At 37.0% G+C, this 16,097-nt stretch overlaps 1 protein-coding gene across 2 annotated transcripts in view; it reads left to right on the forward strand.

Annotated features, from left to right (window-relative positions):
* CDKAL1 (CDKAL1 threonylcarbamoyladenosine tRNA methylthiotransferase) overlaps positions 1 to 13,997 on the forward strand; it is a 330,383-nt gene extending 316,386 nt beyond the window's left edge. For both annotated transcript variants that reach the window (XM_087961383.1, XM_026669980.2), the window contains exon 16: positions 13,509 to 13,997. In XM_087961383.1, the coding sequence (XP_087817509.1) occupies positions 13,509 to 13,700 (192 nt within the window). In that variant the 3' untranslated portion in view covers positions 13,701 to 13,997. The remainder of the gene's footprint in view (positions 1 to 13,508) is intronic.
* The last annotated feature ends 2,100 nt before the right edge of the window (positions 13,998 to 16,097 follow it).

The raw sequence follows: 16,097 nt of genomic DNA on the forward strand, positions 1-16,097 counted from the left end.
TGTATTCCTTTCTCCTCAGGGTCTGTCTCATATGGTTGTCATTTTCAACTGTCCCTCCTATGTTTTCTTTCTTTGAACTGGAGATAAGGTGGTTTTGGCATTACCAGTTTCTATGAAACTACACAGGGTTTCACAAAAGCAATTACAAAATACAAGAGAGAATCGGCTGTCAGAATTCCTACTAAGCTTGTAAATGCAACAAGAAACCCGGGTCCTAGGAATTATATTGCCTACAGTGGCTGAGATTGTATGTATGTGATACAGGTAGATTGTTTCCAGAGTAAACATTTTAAAGGATTTAATGTAACTAACCTGCAGAGAGAAATAAATTCTTTTTTCCCCCCTCCTTCCAGTCCTAGTGATGCATGAGTATTAAAAAAAGCATTCTTGCAAATATAATTATGCCATGCCTCTTGCTGACTGGCTGTTACATATTGATAAGCTTATATTGCTGGCAGCTCTTCCTGTTCAGCAACTCAAGTTGGAAGAACAGGAGAAACGCTGCTTTTCACATCTGAATGGATGTTTGAATGTTTAGTTAAAAATTATATCTTGCCATGGTATGAAAAATACAGGATTTTATTTTTTAAATAGGTCAGTTTATATCTTACATTTATATCCTCCAAAGGTTCAGGGCAGCCCACTGGAAATGTTCCCCAATTCCATTTCTATAGCAACAACAATGTTAGATAGGTTGGACTGAGAAGGTGACTGGCCCAGAAGCACCCAGTTATTTTTTTCCATAGCTAAGGATGGCCATGGGTTTCCTGGACTCCCCAGTACTAATCAAACATCTTAACCACTGTAGTTTGCTCAAATCCCAAACTCATATCTAGGTTTTAGAGTGAAAGTCCCAAGCTAATTCAAAGGTACTTGTGTCTGTTTGTTATTGCAATACAGGTGGTCTTGGTTTAATGAACATTCATTCAGCAACGATTCAGGTATGTGATAATGCTAAATGAGTAGCTTCAATCGGTGTTCAAAGTCCCAGCTATTGCAGCACCCCTCTGGATTGTGATTTGGGCACTTAGCAACCGGCCATATTTCTGACTGTTGTAGCATCTTGTGGTCATGTGGTCACATTTTGCAGCCTTCCGTGCCAACTTCCTACAAACAAAATCAATGGGAAAGCCAGCAGGAAATCAGAAGTTGTGTTCATGTGAGGTCCTTGTTTACTGATCCCCCTTGGTCCTCACGTAACTATAGTAATCGGGGGGGGGGGTGTCCAACTGTCATCATTACATAACTCGGTCACACAACATCATTCTTTATAATTGCATTGCTTAGTGACAGACATTCTGGTCCCAATTACTATTGCTAAGCGGAGACTACCTCTACAAGGAAAAAGCAATCTAAAAGAGAGAGCAATTATCCTCTTTTGCTTATACCCGAACTTCTTAGAAGTCCATTTACTTCCATAAATTATAATCTTATTTGATGCAAAAAAAAAATTATGTTCATAAATATAATTTTAATTGAATTCTTTCACAGGCTTGCTTCTCTTCTGACTTCAGATAATAAATGATATGGGTCAGATACAACATTGTTGGTGAATATGAACTAACTATTCCTATAGCCATGTTTAAAGGGATATTCTTTATTAAATATATGATATGGGTATATCATAATAGCAGAATAAAGGAGTATACATAGGTGGAATATGGTCACCATGCAGTCAAATAACAGAGATTATTGTTAATCCAATAACCATTTCTGGAAAATGGTTATAAACATGTGGTAGAATCTCAACTTTCTAATTTGTTTCAAAATAATTCTATTAAACTAGAAATCTGAAGTTGTCTGTGCCCTTCTTGATGGCTTTCCATAGATATACGTTGACTGCCATGCCATGGACTGATAGGGCTGTTATTACATATTTAATGTGTATAAAGCACCCAACATTTTTGAAGTGCTCCCTGCAAAACATCAAAATAGATGACACTTGGTCCTGATAAGCTCTGGACATAATCAACATGATACAAAAAAGGAAAACAGATAAAGTGAAAACAGGAAGCAAACACTGGAGCAATAACATCCCTTCTTCTTTAGCAACAATTGAGACACGGTTCTCTTCTTGCCATTATAGAGATACCTAAGTTTCATGGACTACTGAGGAGAAAAGATATCTATTAAATCTGTATAGTGACACAAATGGGGAAAAAAATGTCAGTTTCAGAATTAATGAAAGGGTGTAAATTGATGAAAATAAGTAAACTATGTCAACTCTCTTGGCAAACATCAGATTTGTCTGTTGTTGTTTTTTTAATTTATGTATTTATATCCCACTTTTTATTATTTTTATAAATAATTCAACATGGCGAATAAACCTCATACTTCTTCCTCCTCCAATTTTCATCCTCACACACACCCTGTGACTGACCCAAGGTCACCCAGCAGGCATTGAAGCTGCCATTTCCAAGTGACTTGTGGGGTCCTTGTCTCTTGAATTCTCAGCTCTGCTTGACTGCATGAAGCATATGCTACTTTTTATCATCCTCTCTACACCATACGATACTTCATGCAATTTGATGTGATGCATTTATTTCATTGTTTTTCTGCTGCTCATCTGTTTGAAGGACCCAAAGCAATATACAATAAACAGTTGACGTTAAAATCAAAAGCTCTAAAAGGTAATTAAAATACAGCTTATTTTAAGGAAGTCAGAAAGATGGGTTGATCTTGGCCGTTTGTTCTTGGATTAAGAATATACATTTATCAATCATTCAAAAGTGGCATAAATCTTGTCAAACAACATTTTTTGAGCTGTTGTGTGAAGATTTGGTGCACAATCAGACACAATTTCACACAGATTTCAGAACAATGAATTGAGTCATAAACAGGGCAGGTTTCCTAAACTGAAGTACTTTGCTGCAGTGTCTCATAGAAGAAATGTATGTAGATGGATTAGATAAGCCTAAATAAATAGTTCTTTATAAGGCTGTGAATAGATCCAGACGTGAAGGGCAAAATTTAATTTGAAGCATGCATGAGCATGAACAAACAAAGCACCTGTTGGAAATCTTAAGCAAAGCTCTTCTTTTCCTGAGATTGTATGTCAGCTGCTCAGGACCGTCACAAAAACCCAAGAAAAGATATGATGTGGTATGCACAATTTTGTACGCTCTGAATCTGAATCTGCCTTTTGAATTCAAATCTCAGCACAGCTGTACCAAATATAGAAGATTTTGACTTTTGAAGGCCTTATCTCTAAAAACACACATGGTAGAAAATTTTCTTCCTGATAAGAATATGTAGTATTTTGGCCACTTATCACATCACTCAACAGTAAAATAGCACTGAGAATTTGCTCAGGTACAGTTGTTTGAATCAGGGGTTTCCTACCTTGGCAACTTGAAGACCTATAGATTTCAACTCCCAGGATTTTGGGAGGAATTCTGGGAATTGAAGTCCACAAGTCTTCAAGTTGCCAAGATTCAAGACCCCTGGTTTAAATCACAGTGCCAAGACTTTTTGTTACACACACTAGTAGCATTTCTGTGGGATTGTTCCAGTACTGATTAGGTCAGATAAACCTTCCTTCCCTATCACAACAATTCCCAGAACTTGGTATTTCAAGTAAAAGTTTCTGTTAATGACTTTTAAACTTGACTGAGCATGAAATTAAAAAAAGATTCTCAAGTTACTCCCTCAGGTGCTTAGATGCACACCAGCTGGCACAGAAAGAATCTCAGCCTTTTGCAAATATTAGGAGATTCTGGAGCTATGACAGTGTGATATAAAGAAGTATGCTGCACTTAAGAAGAATTCGTATAGCCTATTGCTGGACGCTGTTAGGCTCATATTTGTTTGATCACTGTCTTAATGCCAGGTTGTCCATCAGCACAATGTCGTTGGCATCTGAAATATGTTAATGATGCTAGGCCCTAATTATCTGACAGATCCCTAAGAAGCCTTACTGGCACAGGGAGTTTTCCAATTGGGAGAAGAAGAAAAACTTAAGCATATTCTTGAATCCCAGAAATCCAAGAAGGGTCAGGCAAGAAAAGTCATTTAAAAAGCAGACAAGGAGTTTAGAAGGAAGTAAGAACATGAGTAAAAATCTTTGCACTGACCATGGAGAAAGGATCAGTGATAACTTTGGTCAAAATAATTTTGGTAGAGTGCTAATAGCAGAAGGCAGATTAGAGAGCTGCCAAAACTACAGCTGCTGAAGTGAATTTCAGAGTGCCAGAATGAGCAGCTGGAAAGAAATTGAACAGTATTGAGAAAAAATAGAGAGGTCAAAGATTATATATTTATATATTTTTTGTTTCTTTGTTCTTGAATGGGTCATATTGCAAGTTTACATCCAGTAGAAATGATCTAATGCAGAGATGGAAAAGTGATAAGGAAGATGGTAAAATAATAGGTTCAAGGCGTGGATGTGAAGCCACTTGATGAGGAGCTAATTGTTAGGTTGTTTAAAAAAAGAAAGGGAGAGGTTGATGGAGGTCAAAGGAACATTAGAAAAAAAGAGGAACAGTAGGAAAAGAAGATGGAGTCACCTTACATGGCAAAATTGTGAGGAGGGCTGGGAACTGACTGATTAGAGTTACCTAGAATTGGTATGGATGAAATAAATATGTATTGTTTCATCAGATGGCTGGCAGATGAGAAGAAACCATTACTTTTCAGAGAATGAAATTAGCTATCTCTTTTGTTATCCTTTATTACTAGATGATACAGTTTCTGTAAAGGAAAAGAGATGTTGACGGTAAATGACAAGGAACTAATTATTATAAAGTATCATAGTATGCAACCTTCTATAAGGTACTTATAACAGCTGTGCAATGCTTTGAATTCTGGAAAAGATCCTTTGAAATGTGGGGTCGCAAAAGCGGCACCTGTCTGCAATTCATTAAAGCAGCTACATCTGTTTCAGGTTTGTATGGTTACTGCAAGCAGGTTTATTAAGCTATGTTTTTTTTTTAAATTTAATTGTTCTCTTTTCGTTTACAAGTGCATAGGTTTCTTCCAAATCTGAGTATTGCACCTTCTGTTTCCACACTTTCTAATGCATATAGCTTGATACATATAGCTTGACAAGAACTCGTGAAAAATTGGGTCGTGACCAACACATGCAAATCTCTATAATTTAAGCAAGGTGCATCATAAGTGAAACAGTAAATGTGAATAAAAGTTTAGTACTACTGGAGCATATCATATCAGAATTATTCAGAAAATAATCTGAAATGCATTTGATCATTCAGTACACTGGCAGTTTTAATAATTTATAATATACCTTATTAGCATAGCCTTGTGCTTCAGCTGTGTTATTGCCAAAACAAGTTGAAAGACCATTGCCACTGCCTTGTCTTGTGGCTGGAGGGTTTCCTTGTCTTTGGGAATTTCCCCTCCATCCTCAAAAATAATCCATTTAACAAACCCTCTTCCTTTTTACTTCTTTGGCACATTTCTTTTTCTATGAGTTTGTTCTTTTTAACCAGTGATCATTAAATTTATGAGGCATTTCTGTTCTCTTTGCAGTTGTTTCTTTCTAAGGAAAAATGTATGTTCCGTGCTGCATTGTAAAAAAAAAAAAAGATTAATAATTAAAATATCATCATTATGGGACTTTTTAAAGATTTCATGTCAGACTGTCATGTCCCATTAAATCTAAAAGTTCCATCAAGAGAGAGCCTTAAGATGCTTTCAGTTTTAAGCATTAGTTATCATTTTAAAACAATTCAGGATGCAATTTTGAAAGTACATTTTGAGTGACTTTGGAAATATATGCAAAATGTTGCATCAAATCAATATAGACTTTGACTGTTATAATGTTAATATTCACATGCTTTTATAGTGAACATAGAAAACCTAAGGTCATACATGGCAAAAACATGTGCTGGGTCATTGTCGTGAAGATATAATTAGCACATAATAATAAATCAAGTTTAGCCTCAAGATTTTATTCACAGTTTTTTTTTCCTGATAAAATTGCTCTCACTTAGGTTTCGATTCTACAAAAGCTCAGCCCAATAAGGTGATTGGTATGACCTCTTATGATGACATCTGGGCCTATGAATTCTGAAGAAGGGGGGATAAGGTTTTCTTCAGCATGAGCTTGGCCATCTGGGATGGAACCGTGTCACTCCTGGCTCTTTTGTGCAGCAAGGAGAGATGTAACTGACTGGATTCAAAAGTTGGTAAATGATATCTTGGGAGGGCGTCATGACAGGTCCCTGGAAAGAGGCAATAGTGTGTCTACTCATGAAGAAGCTTCTCTTAGTTCCAATCACATTTTTCCTTTTTTAAAATGAGGTTCTCCACTAAGATCAATTGGGTGCATTTCTGAACCTTCTATGAGGGTTGAGAGTCAGTATTACTGTTTTTCAGTAGTTCTGCTCCTTCCTGATTGGGATTCTTTAGTTAATAGTACAGAAGAAGGAAAGCTTGAGCTGGTGACCATTTCTGTATGGGGTGCATCAGGATTTAGCTGTTTTCTTTCTATTTTTTAACATCTGTATGAAAGCACTGGAAGAGGTTATCATTAGATTTGGGGTGAAGCATCATCAAATGCCGATGATGCCCAACTAGGTGTGATCAGAGATGCAGTAGAGGTCCCAATCTGGTGTTTGGAAGCTGTGGGGCGGGGGGGGGGAATAAAGTTTAAATCCGGTAAGATAGAAATGTTGTTTACACAAAAAACTGTGCGGGTCTTTGTTGACTCCTTAAATTAATACTAGCAACTTCCTCTGAAGTTTGAAGGTTTTTCTGGACTCTGCTAGAACAGTAGTGGAGACCATGCTCAAGGAATCAGGAGCTTCAGCTGGTGGGTTAGTTGTAGCTTTTCTTGGAATGGGAAACTTTGGCAACTCTTTATTGAATAATGCCCACGAGTCTACAATCAGCATTGCACTTTATATCGGGCTGCTTTTGAAGACTATCTTGGAGTTATAATTGGTGCAGAATGCTTTGATCTGACCTTAGTGATGAGAGTTACTACAGCAATGTGATCAGAGTTTTGGGATCCTCCATTAATTTTATTTGTTGTTTATTAAATTTATATAGCTGCCTATCTTGTTATTGTGACTCTGGGCGATAAGTTAAAAATTCAGAAAATAATACAAAGCAATCAAAAAATAACCACAAAAGACATTAAAACAATAAAACTATTAGACACATAAAATATAATCGGTGGGAGGAGGCCATTTATTTTCCTAAAAATACAACCACTTAATAAACTCTCCACCATTATGAAATCTATAATGTTTACTATTATTATTCCTTGGAGAAGCTATTTTTGTGGTTCTATTATTCATATTCCTCTATTTTTCTAACCAAATATTTATAAGGATTTTTTTCCAATATTTTGCAAAGAAAATGTTCTGTGTATTACTTGAGTTATGCTTTAATTAACATAAACTGGAAGAAACAATGTTAGATCAGAATAAGTACTGCATTCTAATATTTTCATAATTGTATTAGGAAACATAACAAACAATATCCACAATGTAGGTGCTGCAGAGTTACAACAGCTTATGACAGTTTCAGCTATAGTTTTTGTTGGTTGGCTTATTCGTACACAGTAATATATTTCTTTCAAATATCTACCTACCTATGTCTGTCTGTCTGTTTTTCTGTCTATCATCTGTTTGTCTGTCTGTCTGTCTGTCTGTCTATCTATTTTAGTAATTTGATCTGAATTCACCATTTAGTGAAAGCATGTGCCCAGCTGTCAAAAGATGTTCCCTTTTCTGCATGGCTTTATAGGTAGTCTTCACTTACCAACAGTAATTGAGACCAGGAACTCTGTCACTAAGTGACACGGTCATAAGTTGTGATGTCACTTAGCCATGCCAGTTTATGATAGCAGTTCCAGTAGTCCTGGTTGCTGTCGTTAAGAAAACCCTGTTTTATGAGTTGACACCTGTGCCATCTGCTGCTGGCTTCCCCATTGACTTTGCTTGTTGGAAGCCAACAGTGAAAGCTGGAAATGGTGATCGTGGGAAACTATGAGGTCATCCTTGCAAGGAAGTTACAGTGCCCGAATTGTGTTCACATGACCAAGGGGACATGGTGAGGACAGCAACTTTGAAGACCTCAGTAAGTAACAGCAGCATTGTAACTTCAAATGGTTGCTGAAAAATAGACTACATGGGGACTACCTAAATTGCCCATTTCATAGAGTCCATTCATACAAGAACATTATAGTATCTTCCTTCCAACAAAGCCAGAGAGAAGGCATAAAAGCATAACACTGTTAAGGTATTTCGTTTATTCATCAATGAAATCTCATAGAAATAAAAAATAAATTCAGGGATGGTATTTGTATGGAAATTGTTAAAGATGTAAAATGTATATGATTTGAGCATCCACCACTGTCTAACTTACAAGTATTTGTGATATTAAGAAGTGGAATCCATACCTATAAAGCCATGGTGTGGGGAGGCAATGCTCTATTCTGGTAGAATGAAAACTATCATGTAAGATTAAAACAATTAACAAGTTGGAAAAATGAATAATTTTAACTAATACTTTAAACAGTAGATTCTTGTTCCTCCTTAATTGTAGCCATTGTCAGTTTCTCTGAACATAGTACTGTGTTTGTTACACGTCAGACCATTAAGTAGATGGCCGTAGAATTTTAATCGCATCTGTTTCGGAGATCCATAATGTGTATAATGTGCATGTGCTTGAACTACGCATAACAAATAAGCTACTATTTTAGTTTAAGCTATTTAAAAACGAAGCAGTGGCTTATTCATTGTGCACGGATAGGATAGGGTGGCTTTTACTAGTGCAGAAAAACTATAGGATAGCAGCCATGCTTCTCCAATCTCTATCACTTCTTTGAGTTATTGTTTCCTTGAGCTAATAAAGCTTATGAAAGGCTATCCCCACGTAATTAAAAATGAAGCATACTTAGTTGTGACACTATTGTCACAGAAGTTCTTTTTTTTTTTTTTTTTTTTGCAAAGAGTTATTTTTGTTTTTTTGGTAATTTATGTTTGAATATTTTCCTGAACAAAAGGTGAAGATTTGTAAGCATTTCTACAGCCCAATTAAAGCCTGGAAAATATCATGACATCTGCATATAAAAGTATAGCTAGGGGGCCTATCTGCCAGTCTAGGAGATGAAAGTCTCCATTGGTGAAATAGAGGAATTGCTGTTCAATCTTATCTAGCTCCTTTCTGAGCTCCTATAGAACCAAGGAGTCATCCATAATGGTCTAAAGTACAAGAGCAACTTCAGTATTTCTGAATATTCCTTTTTCTTGGGCAGCCTGTATTCTTCGTGCATTGAATTCTCAGTCATCATTTCCACATTTTAATACAAATCTGGGGGTCCTTGTTCATATTTTATATTTTCCCAGAACTATACAGCTGGGTTTTTTTTCCTCAGACATACATTTTTGTTGTTCTTTAATAATGCTTTGGAGAATATCCAGTAGTGCTTTTTGTCAAATCAAAATATTGTGAAGTTTGATTTTCTAATCCATCGGTGATGTTTTGACATAATAATAAAATTCATAGTCAAAAGAGCGAGAGTTATTTTCATATTGAGCGAAAGACTAACACTGAAACTCTATACGTGTCTTTTCAAAATATGGTACATATATTTTAAAAATAAGTACTACTGAATTTTTCCTTGTTAATGTGTATATCATTGCAATCTAAATGGAACGCTTGTTCTTGTGAAATTATGAAATGTTAGTTTAGGGACCCAAATGCATTTATTTAATCTAGAGTGTACTGTAAATTGGTAAAAGAATTTAATTTTTTTTAAAGGAGACATCCAAGGAAATAACTGATGCCACAAATGAATACTGTTATGTGCAAGCTTTTCTTCCAAATTTAATCAGTCTACCAAATGAAATCTATTATGAAATAGCTTTTGTTGCAAATTAGCAAAATGTTTAATAACTGATACTCTGTAGTTTCCAGTTTATTTCTTCATATAAAGGTTAATTAGCTTTGACTCTGGGAATGGAATACTTGTAACCAGTTATTAATTTTTCAAGATTCATTAGGCAATTTATTTTAATTACTCTCACCGTCACGACACAGAAATAACCATCTATTTAAGTAATATTGTATGATGAATTCTAATACTTTCTTGTGACTGGTAGATGTAGATATGAACCTGATTATTTCCTTGGACTATGTACTGGGTTTCTTTTTCTCCCCACATTTCAAAGTAATTTTCCATAGGTTCTTTGAGTCCCTGACACCATAGTTAATCTTTGCATCATCACTTATGGTTACCCTAGAGCAGGGGTGTCAAACTCAAGGCCCACGGGCTGAATGCGGCCCACAGGGTGCTTAGATCTGGCCTGCGGGGCCTCCCTGGAAGCAATGAAGGACCGGCCTGCAGTGTCTCTGCCAGTCAAAATGAAGCTCGGGAGGGCTGCATGCGGCCCTCCCAAGCTCCATTTTCTCTTGCAGAGTGCTCAGGCCACTAGAGGCACCACCGACATGAGTGATGTCGAGCTGGCCATGCCCACCCCAGCCTCCCAAGGTCAAACACAACCCTGATGCAGCCCTCAATGAAATCGAGTTTGACCCCTGCCCTAGAAATTTTAAAAGGATGTGTCTCTGCCGACCTTGCTCTCCTACCTAACTTCCATCACTGACTTTAATTGCTATTTTTCTTGCCAAATCCTTTGCTAAGCAGAGTTCTAAAGATGCTGGGGATTTGAGTGGGTTCTCTCAAGAGCTCAATACAGGAAGATATAAGAGATTGATGCAAACAGGTGTCAGGGCTGCATCCAGCATGTTTGACGCCATCTCAGAAAACACATAATTGAAACCTGATCATTACTGCCGGTATCAGTTTAAGGGTCTATGGCACCATGAAACCACATGGAATGATGGCACCATCACCCGCCAATACAATTATTTGCATTTTTATAATGCTTTGGAAAGAGGGACAGTGTTGGCACCCCATAAGCTTTGGCATCCTGGGCCAGTGCCTGCTTGGCCTTAACCTAAAGTTGGCTGTGGATGCTGCAAATGTATTTCAAGGAAAATCAGGATTTGGGGGAACAGACAGTTGAGCCAGATTTCTAGAGATCTTCTGCAAGTAACCGTACCAGCTTAGCTAATGTTCTAATATAGTCAACTTCTTTTTTTAAAGTCTAACCATGCATGCTGCTATATGTGTGCATGTGGGATGGCAAAACTACAATCCTTTACTCCGATTATCACCATTCAGGAAAGAGTAAGGGTATCAAGATTGTGGATGCCAAAAACCCAGAATCAAATTCCCACTCAATTAGTGAACCCAAAGTCCTAAACTCACAATTAAAAGACTCTCAGCTTATGACTGAAGGACTAAGATCCATCCCACGACGTTTTATTCTGAATGATAGCTGCCCCTCAGATTCTCACACAGAAAGTTTTCCAAGATCCTTATCTGAGGGTCTTAATTTAAAAAGCAGCAAATAAAGTTTAAAAAGTCAGAGTTAATAAAGGAGGAAGAGGAGGACACTAACCAATAACTTCTTTATTGTGGAAGTGAAGCTTCACTCAAACTCCTTGTTTTCTGTTGTTCCTGTTTAAATCCTTCGGTTTCTATATTCCAATTATAGGAGCCACAGGTTAAATCATATTTGTCTCCCTATACTAAGAATTCAGATTCATCTTTTTTTTCCCTATTGTCAATCATTGCATAGATAGCAGAGGCCATGAACCTATGTTCTTCCTCTTTTTTTTTTTTTTACTGATTTAATGAGCCCCATTACAGGAACTTTTTCACTTCCTTCTCCATTCCATTGTCTGGGGATCTTTCTTCAGGCAGGGTTCTTGTCTCAAAACTCCAGGGAAATCATGTCCTTCCTAAGCTTGCCATTCTTTAGCCCAGAGGTCTCCAAACTTGGCAACTTTAAGACTTGTGGACTTCAACTCCCAGAATTCCTCAGCCGGCTTTGAAAATCCACAAGTCTTAAAGTTGCTAAGTTTGAGGACCCCTGCTTTAGCCAAACACTTCTTAGCAGTTCTTCCTTAATGAGTTCAGTCATTTTGCTTGTTGTGTTGTTGTTTTTTCTGGGCGCAGGCACATTCGTGGATGATCTTTCAGTTTTCTACTAATGCTGTTCCAGGCTAGGCAGAAATGGATATGGAAATTGCTTGCTGTGTTAGATTAGTTGTTACAGATTATTAAGGAAAAGACCTGGGGCATAACTGCCATTCAGCTGGAAGGACAAGGGGCCATTATGACCAGGTGGTCAGAATTCCCTTCTGTGATTTCACTCTGGGTTTTTTATTATTATTATTATTACTGAATGTACCCGATCTTTCTCTTTACAAACATTTAATGCTTCTGGCAGCAATGAAAAAAAAAGCCTATATCTGCTATTGCTCTGTAATTGTCTCTTCTTAATGGAATCTTTGTACTTGACTTCTTTTCAAGAGGACATCATCTGGTAGAGATCTGGTGTGATGCCACTGTGCATGCAACACCCTACCAATTCCCCCTGCTGGAAATGATAAATGAGATCTATTATTTCATTCAGGAAAACTCTAATTGGAGAAACAAAATAACCTCTAAAGTAGATGAAAGGACAGTTACCTTCTGAGGGCTGTTCAAGAGATGTGGAGAATATCTGTAGAACCCGAGTCTGATATCGAATTGTGCACTCAGTAGAAATCATATCAGAAGTAGCTTAGCTGGGATAAAGAAAGGAAAATCATGCAATAGCAAAGGATGAAAAGGGGCCAGATTAAGTAAAAGAAAACCATTCAAAGAAAGGTTGAGAAACAACATAAGCATTGAAGGGCAACTAAATGTTTTTGGCAGCGCAGGAAAATCGGATGGATCCACAAAGAAAAAGAAATATGAACCAGATTGAGAATGTATGAAACTCAGATCTCACTTGTATAGTCTGATCAAGCCAGTAAGGCAGAGAGTGGAATTTAACCAGGAAGGATTTGTTACTAAAATACTATCAAAGCTGTATCAGATGAACCTCATGCATATCACTCTCCTTACGAAAGTATGCACAGGTATCCAGTGGCATACTTTTAAAATTCAGGTACTAGGAAATTGCCTCCCTCCTCAGCTTCCCAAGGTATATGCTCCATATTCCTACCTAGTGAATAAATATACACGATCATCACATTGTTGTTCTCAATCCAATCAATAAGATGAATGTTTCACTGAAGCTGCCTCCTGAGAGAGAGGGGGAAAGAACGGTAAAGATAATATTGGGACATGCTGGGCGGACCTACTGTGGGACAGAAATAATGATCAGACTTGATTGTGCTGTACTGTGTAAGTGACAGCAATGCTGTTGATTCACTTTAACACTGACTTGGTCTTGTACTGACACTAAAAACAAGTGAATGGACATGATTTAAAACAGTGGGATTTTAGTCCTCTAGCTAGCGATAGCTGTATTGTTTTAGCAGTGGATGTTTAAAGAGATTAACCAAGTTTTTCCACTTATAGTAAAATGAAAGAAGGATTAGCTTATTTAGACTTAATGTAAAATACCCTTTGTGCTTGATATATGCCAAATGTTCTCTGCAGTTATTCTCAATTCAGTTTCTGCATTTCTCCACAGGAGTTCAGACATGCACTGGAGAATGACTCAGAATCAAAAGCCCGTCCATCTGTTGAGCGGCAAATCGTACAATTGAGCCACAGGATGGTGATGCAGTTGCCTTGGCAACACGAGGGAAAAATGCTGAAGATGCTGTCACTAAGTGTGGCTCTTCTAGCAGTTCTTATTGCCTTTTACTATGGAGACATTTAAATAGAAAACTGTGCTGGATGCTTATTCCATCAACAGATAACAGCTTGCCTGTTGAGAACTTCAGAATCTAATGTTTGATAATCAGAATCTGTATAAAGCTTTCCTGAACTGCTAGAAATTCTTTGTTTTCTTTTTTCTTTTTAATCAAAATTTCAGCATCTCAATTTTTCATAAAATAGCTTCATTTTCATAAGCACAGTGAGGTTTTTAGAAAGTTACAACTATATTTCTTAAATAACAGCTAATTCCTTGTTATTGTGTTCACCTGAACCCTTATTAAAAATGATCGTTAAAGCATCTTGAGTCACTCTTTGTTCAGTAATGAAAATATTTAGCTCAAAATTGTCAGGCTGCTAAACTTATACATATCTTTATAATCATAGGACACCCATGATCCAAACCAACAACAAAACTATTGTCTGACAGGTATTTAAATACACAGAGAGACAAAGTAGATGAGTCGATATTTAAAGACTTTAATGTTTTGCTTTTCACATGGAGTGTTCTTCACCTTCCATGATCCATGCATTGTCGAGTCATATAAAGTTTCCTTAAGCAAAAATGTAATAAATTCATTTCCTCTAGTTTATACAAATTCCCAGGCAATCAAACTTTCTGGATTGTTGCAGTGGAAGGCTTCCTTGCCATAAGATAATTTCTCTCTTCCTTCTATAGTCACAGAGGAACAATGTTGTAATCTTTTATGGTCCAACACATTTGAAAAGTTTCAAAGCTTCAGAGGATGTAGTGCAGCTCATCGTATCAACAAAATATCTCAAACCTCTCTCCAATTTGGTAGCCCACTTCAGATATTCTAAAGTTGTAATCCATTGCCAATTAAATGAAAGGCCCAGTTTTTGCAAGGAAGTTCTGAGTTCTGTATCGAGCAGACTTGATGGTCCCAGGAGTTTTATAGGAATTGGGCCTTTGTGGAAGCCAACAACCATAGAGTGTTTTCAGGACAGGAGCCAGAGCATCTGCTTTTACTTACCTGCTGGGATTATTTTGTGGTCGCAAGGCCCTTCAGAACACTTGGCAGTAAGTCAGAGCAGACAAGTGGGGAGGATGAAAATTTTGAACTATTCTCTCTAGGAAATTCAACTAGCGTGAGATCATTCCTAGCCTAAACTTGAGAAGAGGTTCACTAGGAGACATTAACGAGGAGCTAGTAATTCTAACTCGGTTTATTTAATCTAGTCTTTGTTTTTGTGAGATTATGTACCAATACTGAATTATATAAAATTACAAAAAATATTTTAAAAATATCCTCCATGACCTTAAAAGAGGCCTGTAGAAAGAATAAAAGTGCCAAATTAATTTGCCCTTCAAATGTAAATAATAAAATCTTATTATTCTGCTTTAAAATTACCTAATCCTAAATTTTATGTATACAGTTAAGGACATTTAAAGTCATACTTTAAGGTTAATTCAGATTGAGTATCAGTGGTGGAATTCAAAATTTTTTACTACCGGTTCTGTGGACATGGCTTGGTGGGCGTGGCAGGGGAAGGCTATTGTAAAGCCTCCAGTCACAGGTGGTATTTGCCTGTTCTCTGAGCTACTCAAAGTTTCCGCTACCGGTTCTCCAGAACTGGTCAGAACCTGCTGAATACCATCTCTGTTGAGTATTGTTTATAACAACTTGTGAGTGGTGTACTTTCTGAATCAGCCACCTCTGTCACATTTGGGCTGTAGATTTTAAGACATCTGACCATTCCTGTTTGTTTCAGTCCCAGTCCCAACTCCTAGATGGAAAGTTGAAGTTATATTTGAATTACAGCAAGTAATATTTAAAGTGGCAGCAACTGACAATTCTGATATTGAGCTTAGATGGAGCCATTACCCAGAATTCCTCTGTCCTGTTTGAGAAGCAATTACAATTTCACAGGTTGGAATTAAAATTCCCTGCAGTATGCAATAGAGTAACAAACTGTCAAAGTGATTTCAAGCTGCTAATCTCTCACTGTGGTATGAGTGAAAATAGAATTTCTCATATCCCATGTATAGGGCTGGCAACTTCAAAAGCTACAAATCAGAATACATGTGGGAAAGCAGCATGGTCTGCCCACACACATGATGTTCCTAGTATGGGGTGATCTATTTTTTTTAAAAAAAATATTAGCTTGATTTTTATAACAAAGAATGTTATGTGTGTCAATTCAAGATTCCACCAAGGCCAACGGGCCACCCCTTACATTGGCGAATACTGGCTAAGATAACATAATTCTCATATGTACCCAGTTAATACAACAGATTCTAGTAGCTCAAATTAAAATGGACGTGTAGGGAAAGAGAGCTGCACAAAAAAGGTTTTAAGAGTTGTAATAGTTATAAATACTATATTTGATAATGTAAAACACACATATACGTGTATTTCTCTTGGAATGTGCATCTTTG

Source organism: Notechis scutatus, chromosome 3, assembly GCF_049901735.1.
Source record: "Notechis scutatus isolate UNSWTSFEM ecotype Mainland chromosome 3, rNotScu1.2, whole genome shotgun sequence".
NCBI classification, from domain to species: Eukaryota; Metazoa; Chordata; class Lepidosauria; order Squamata; family Elapidae; genus Notechis; species Notechis scutatus.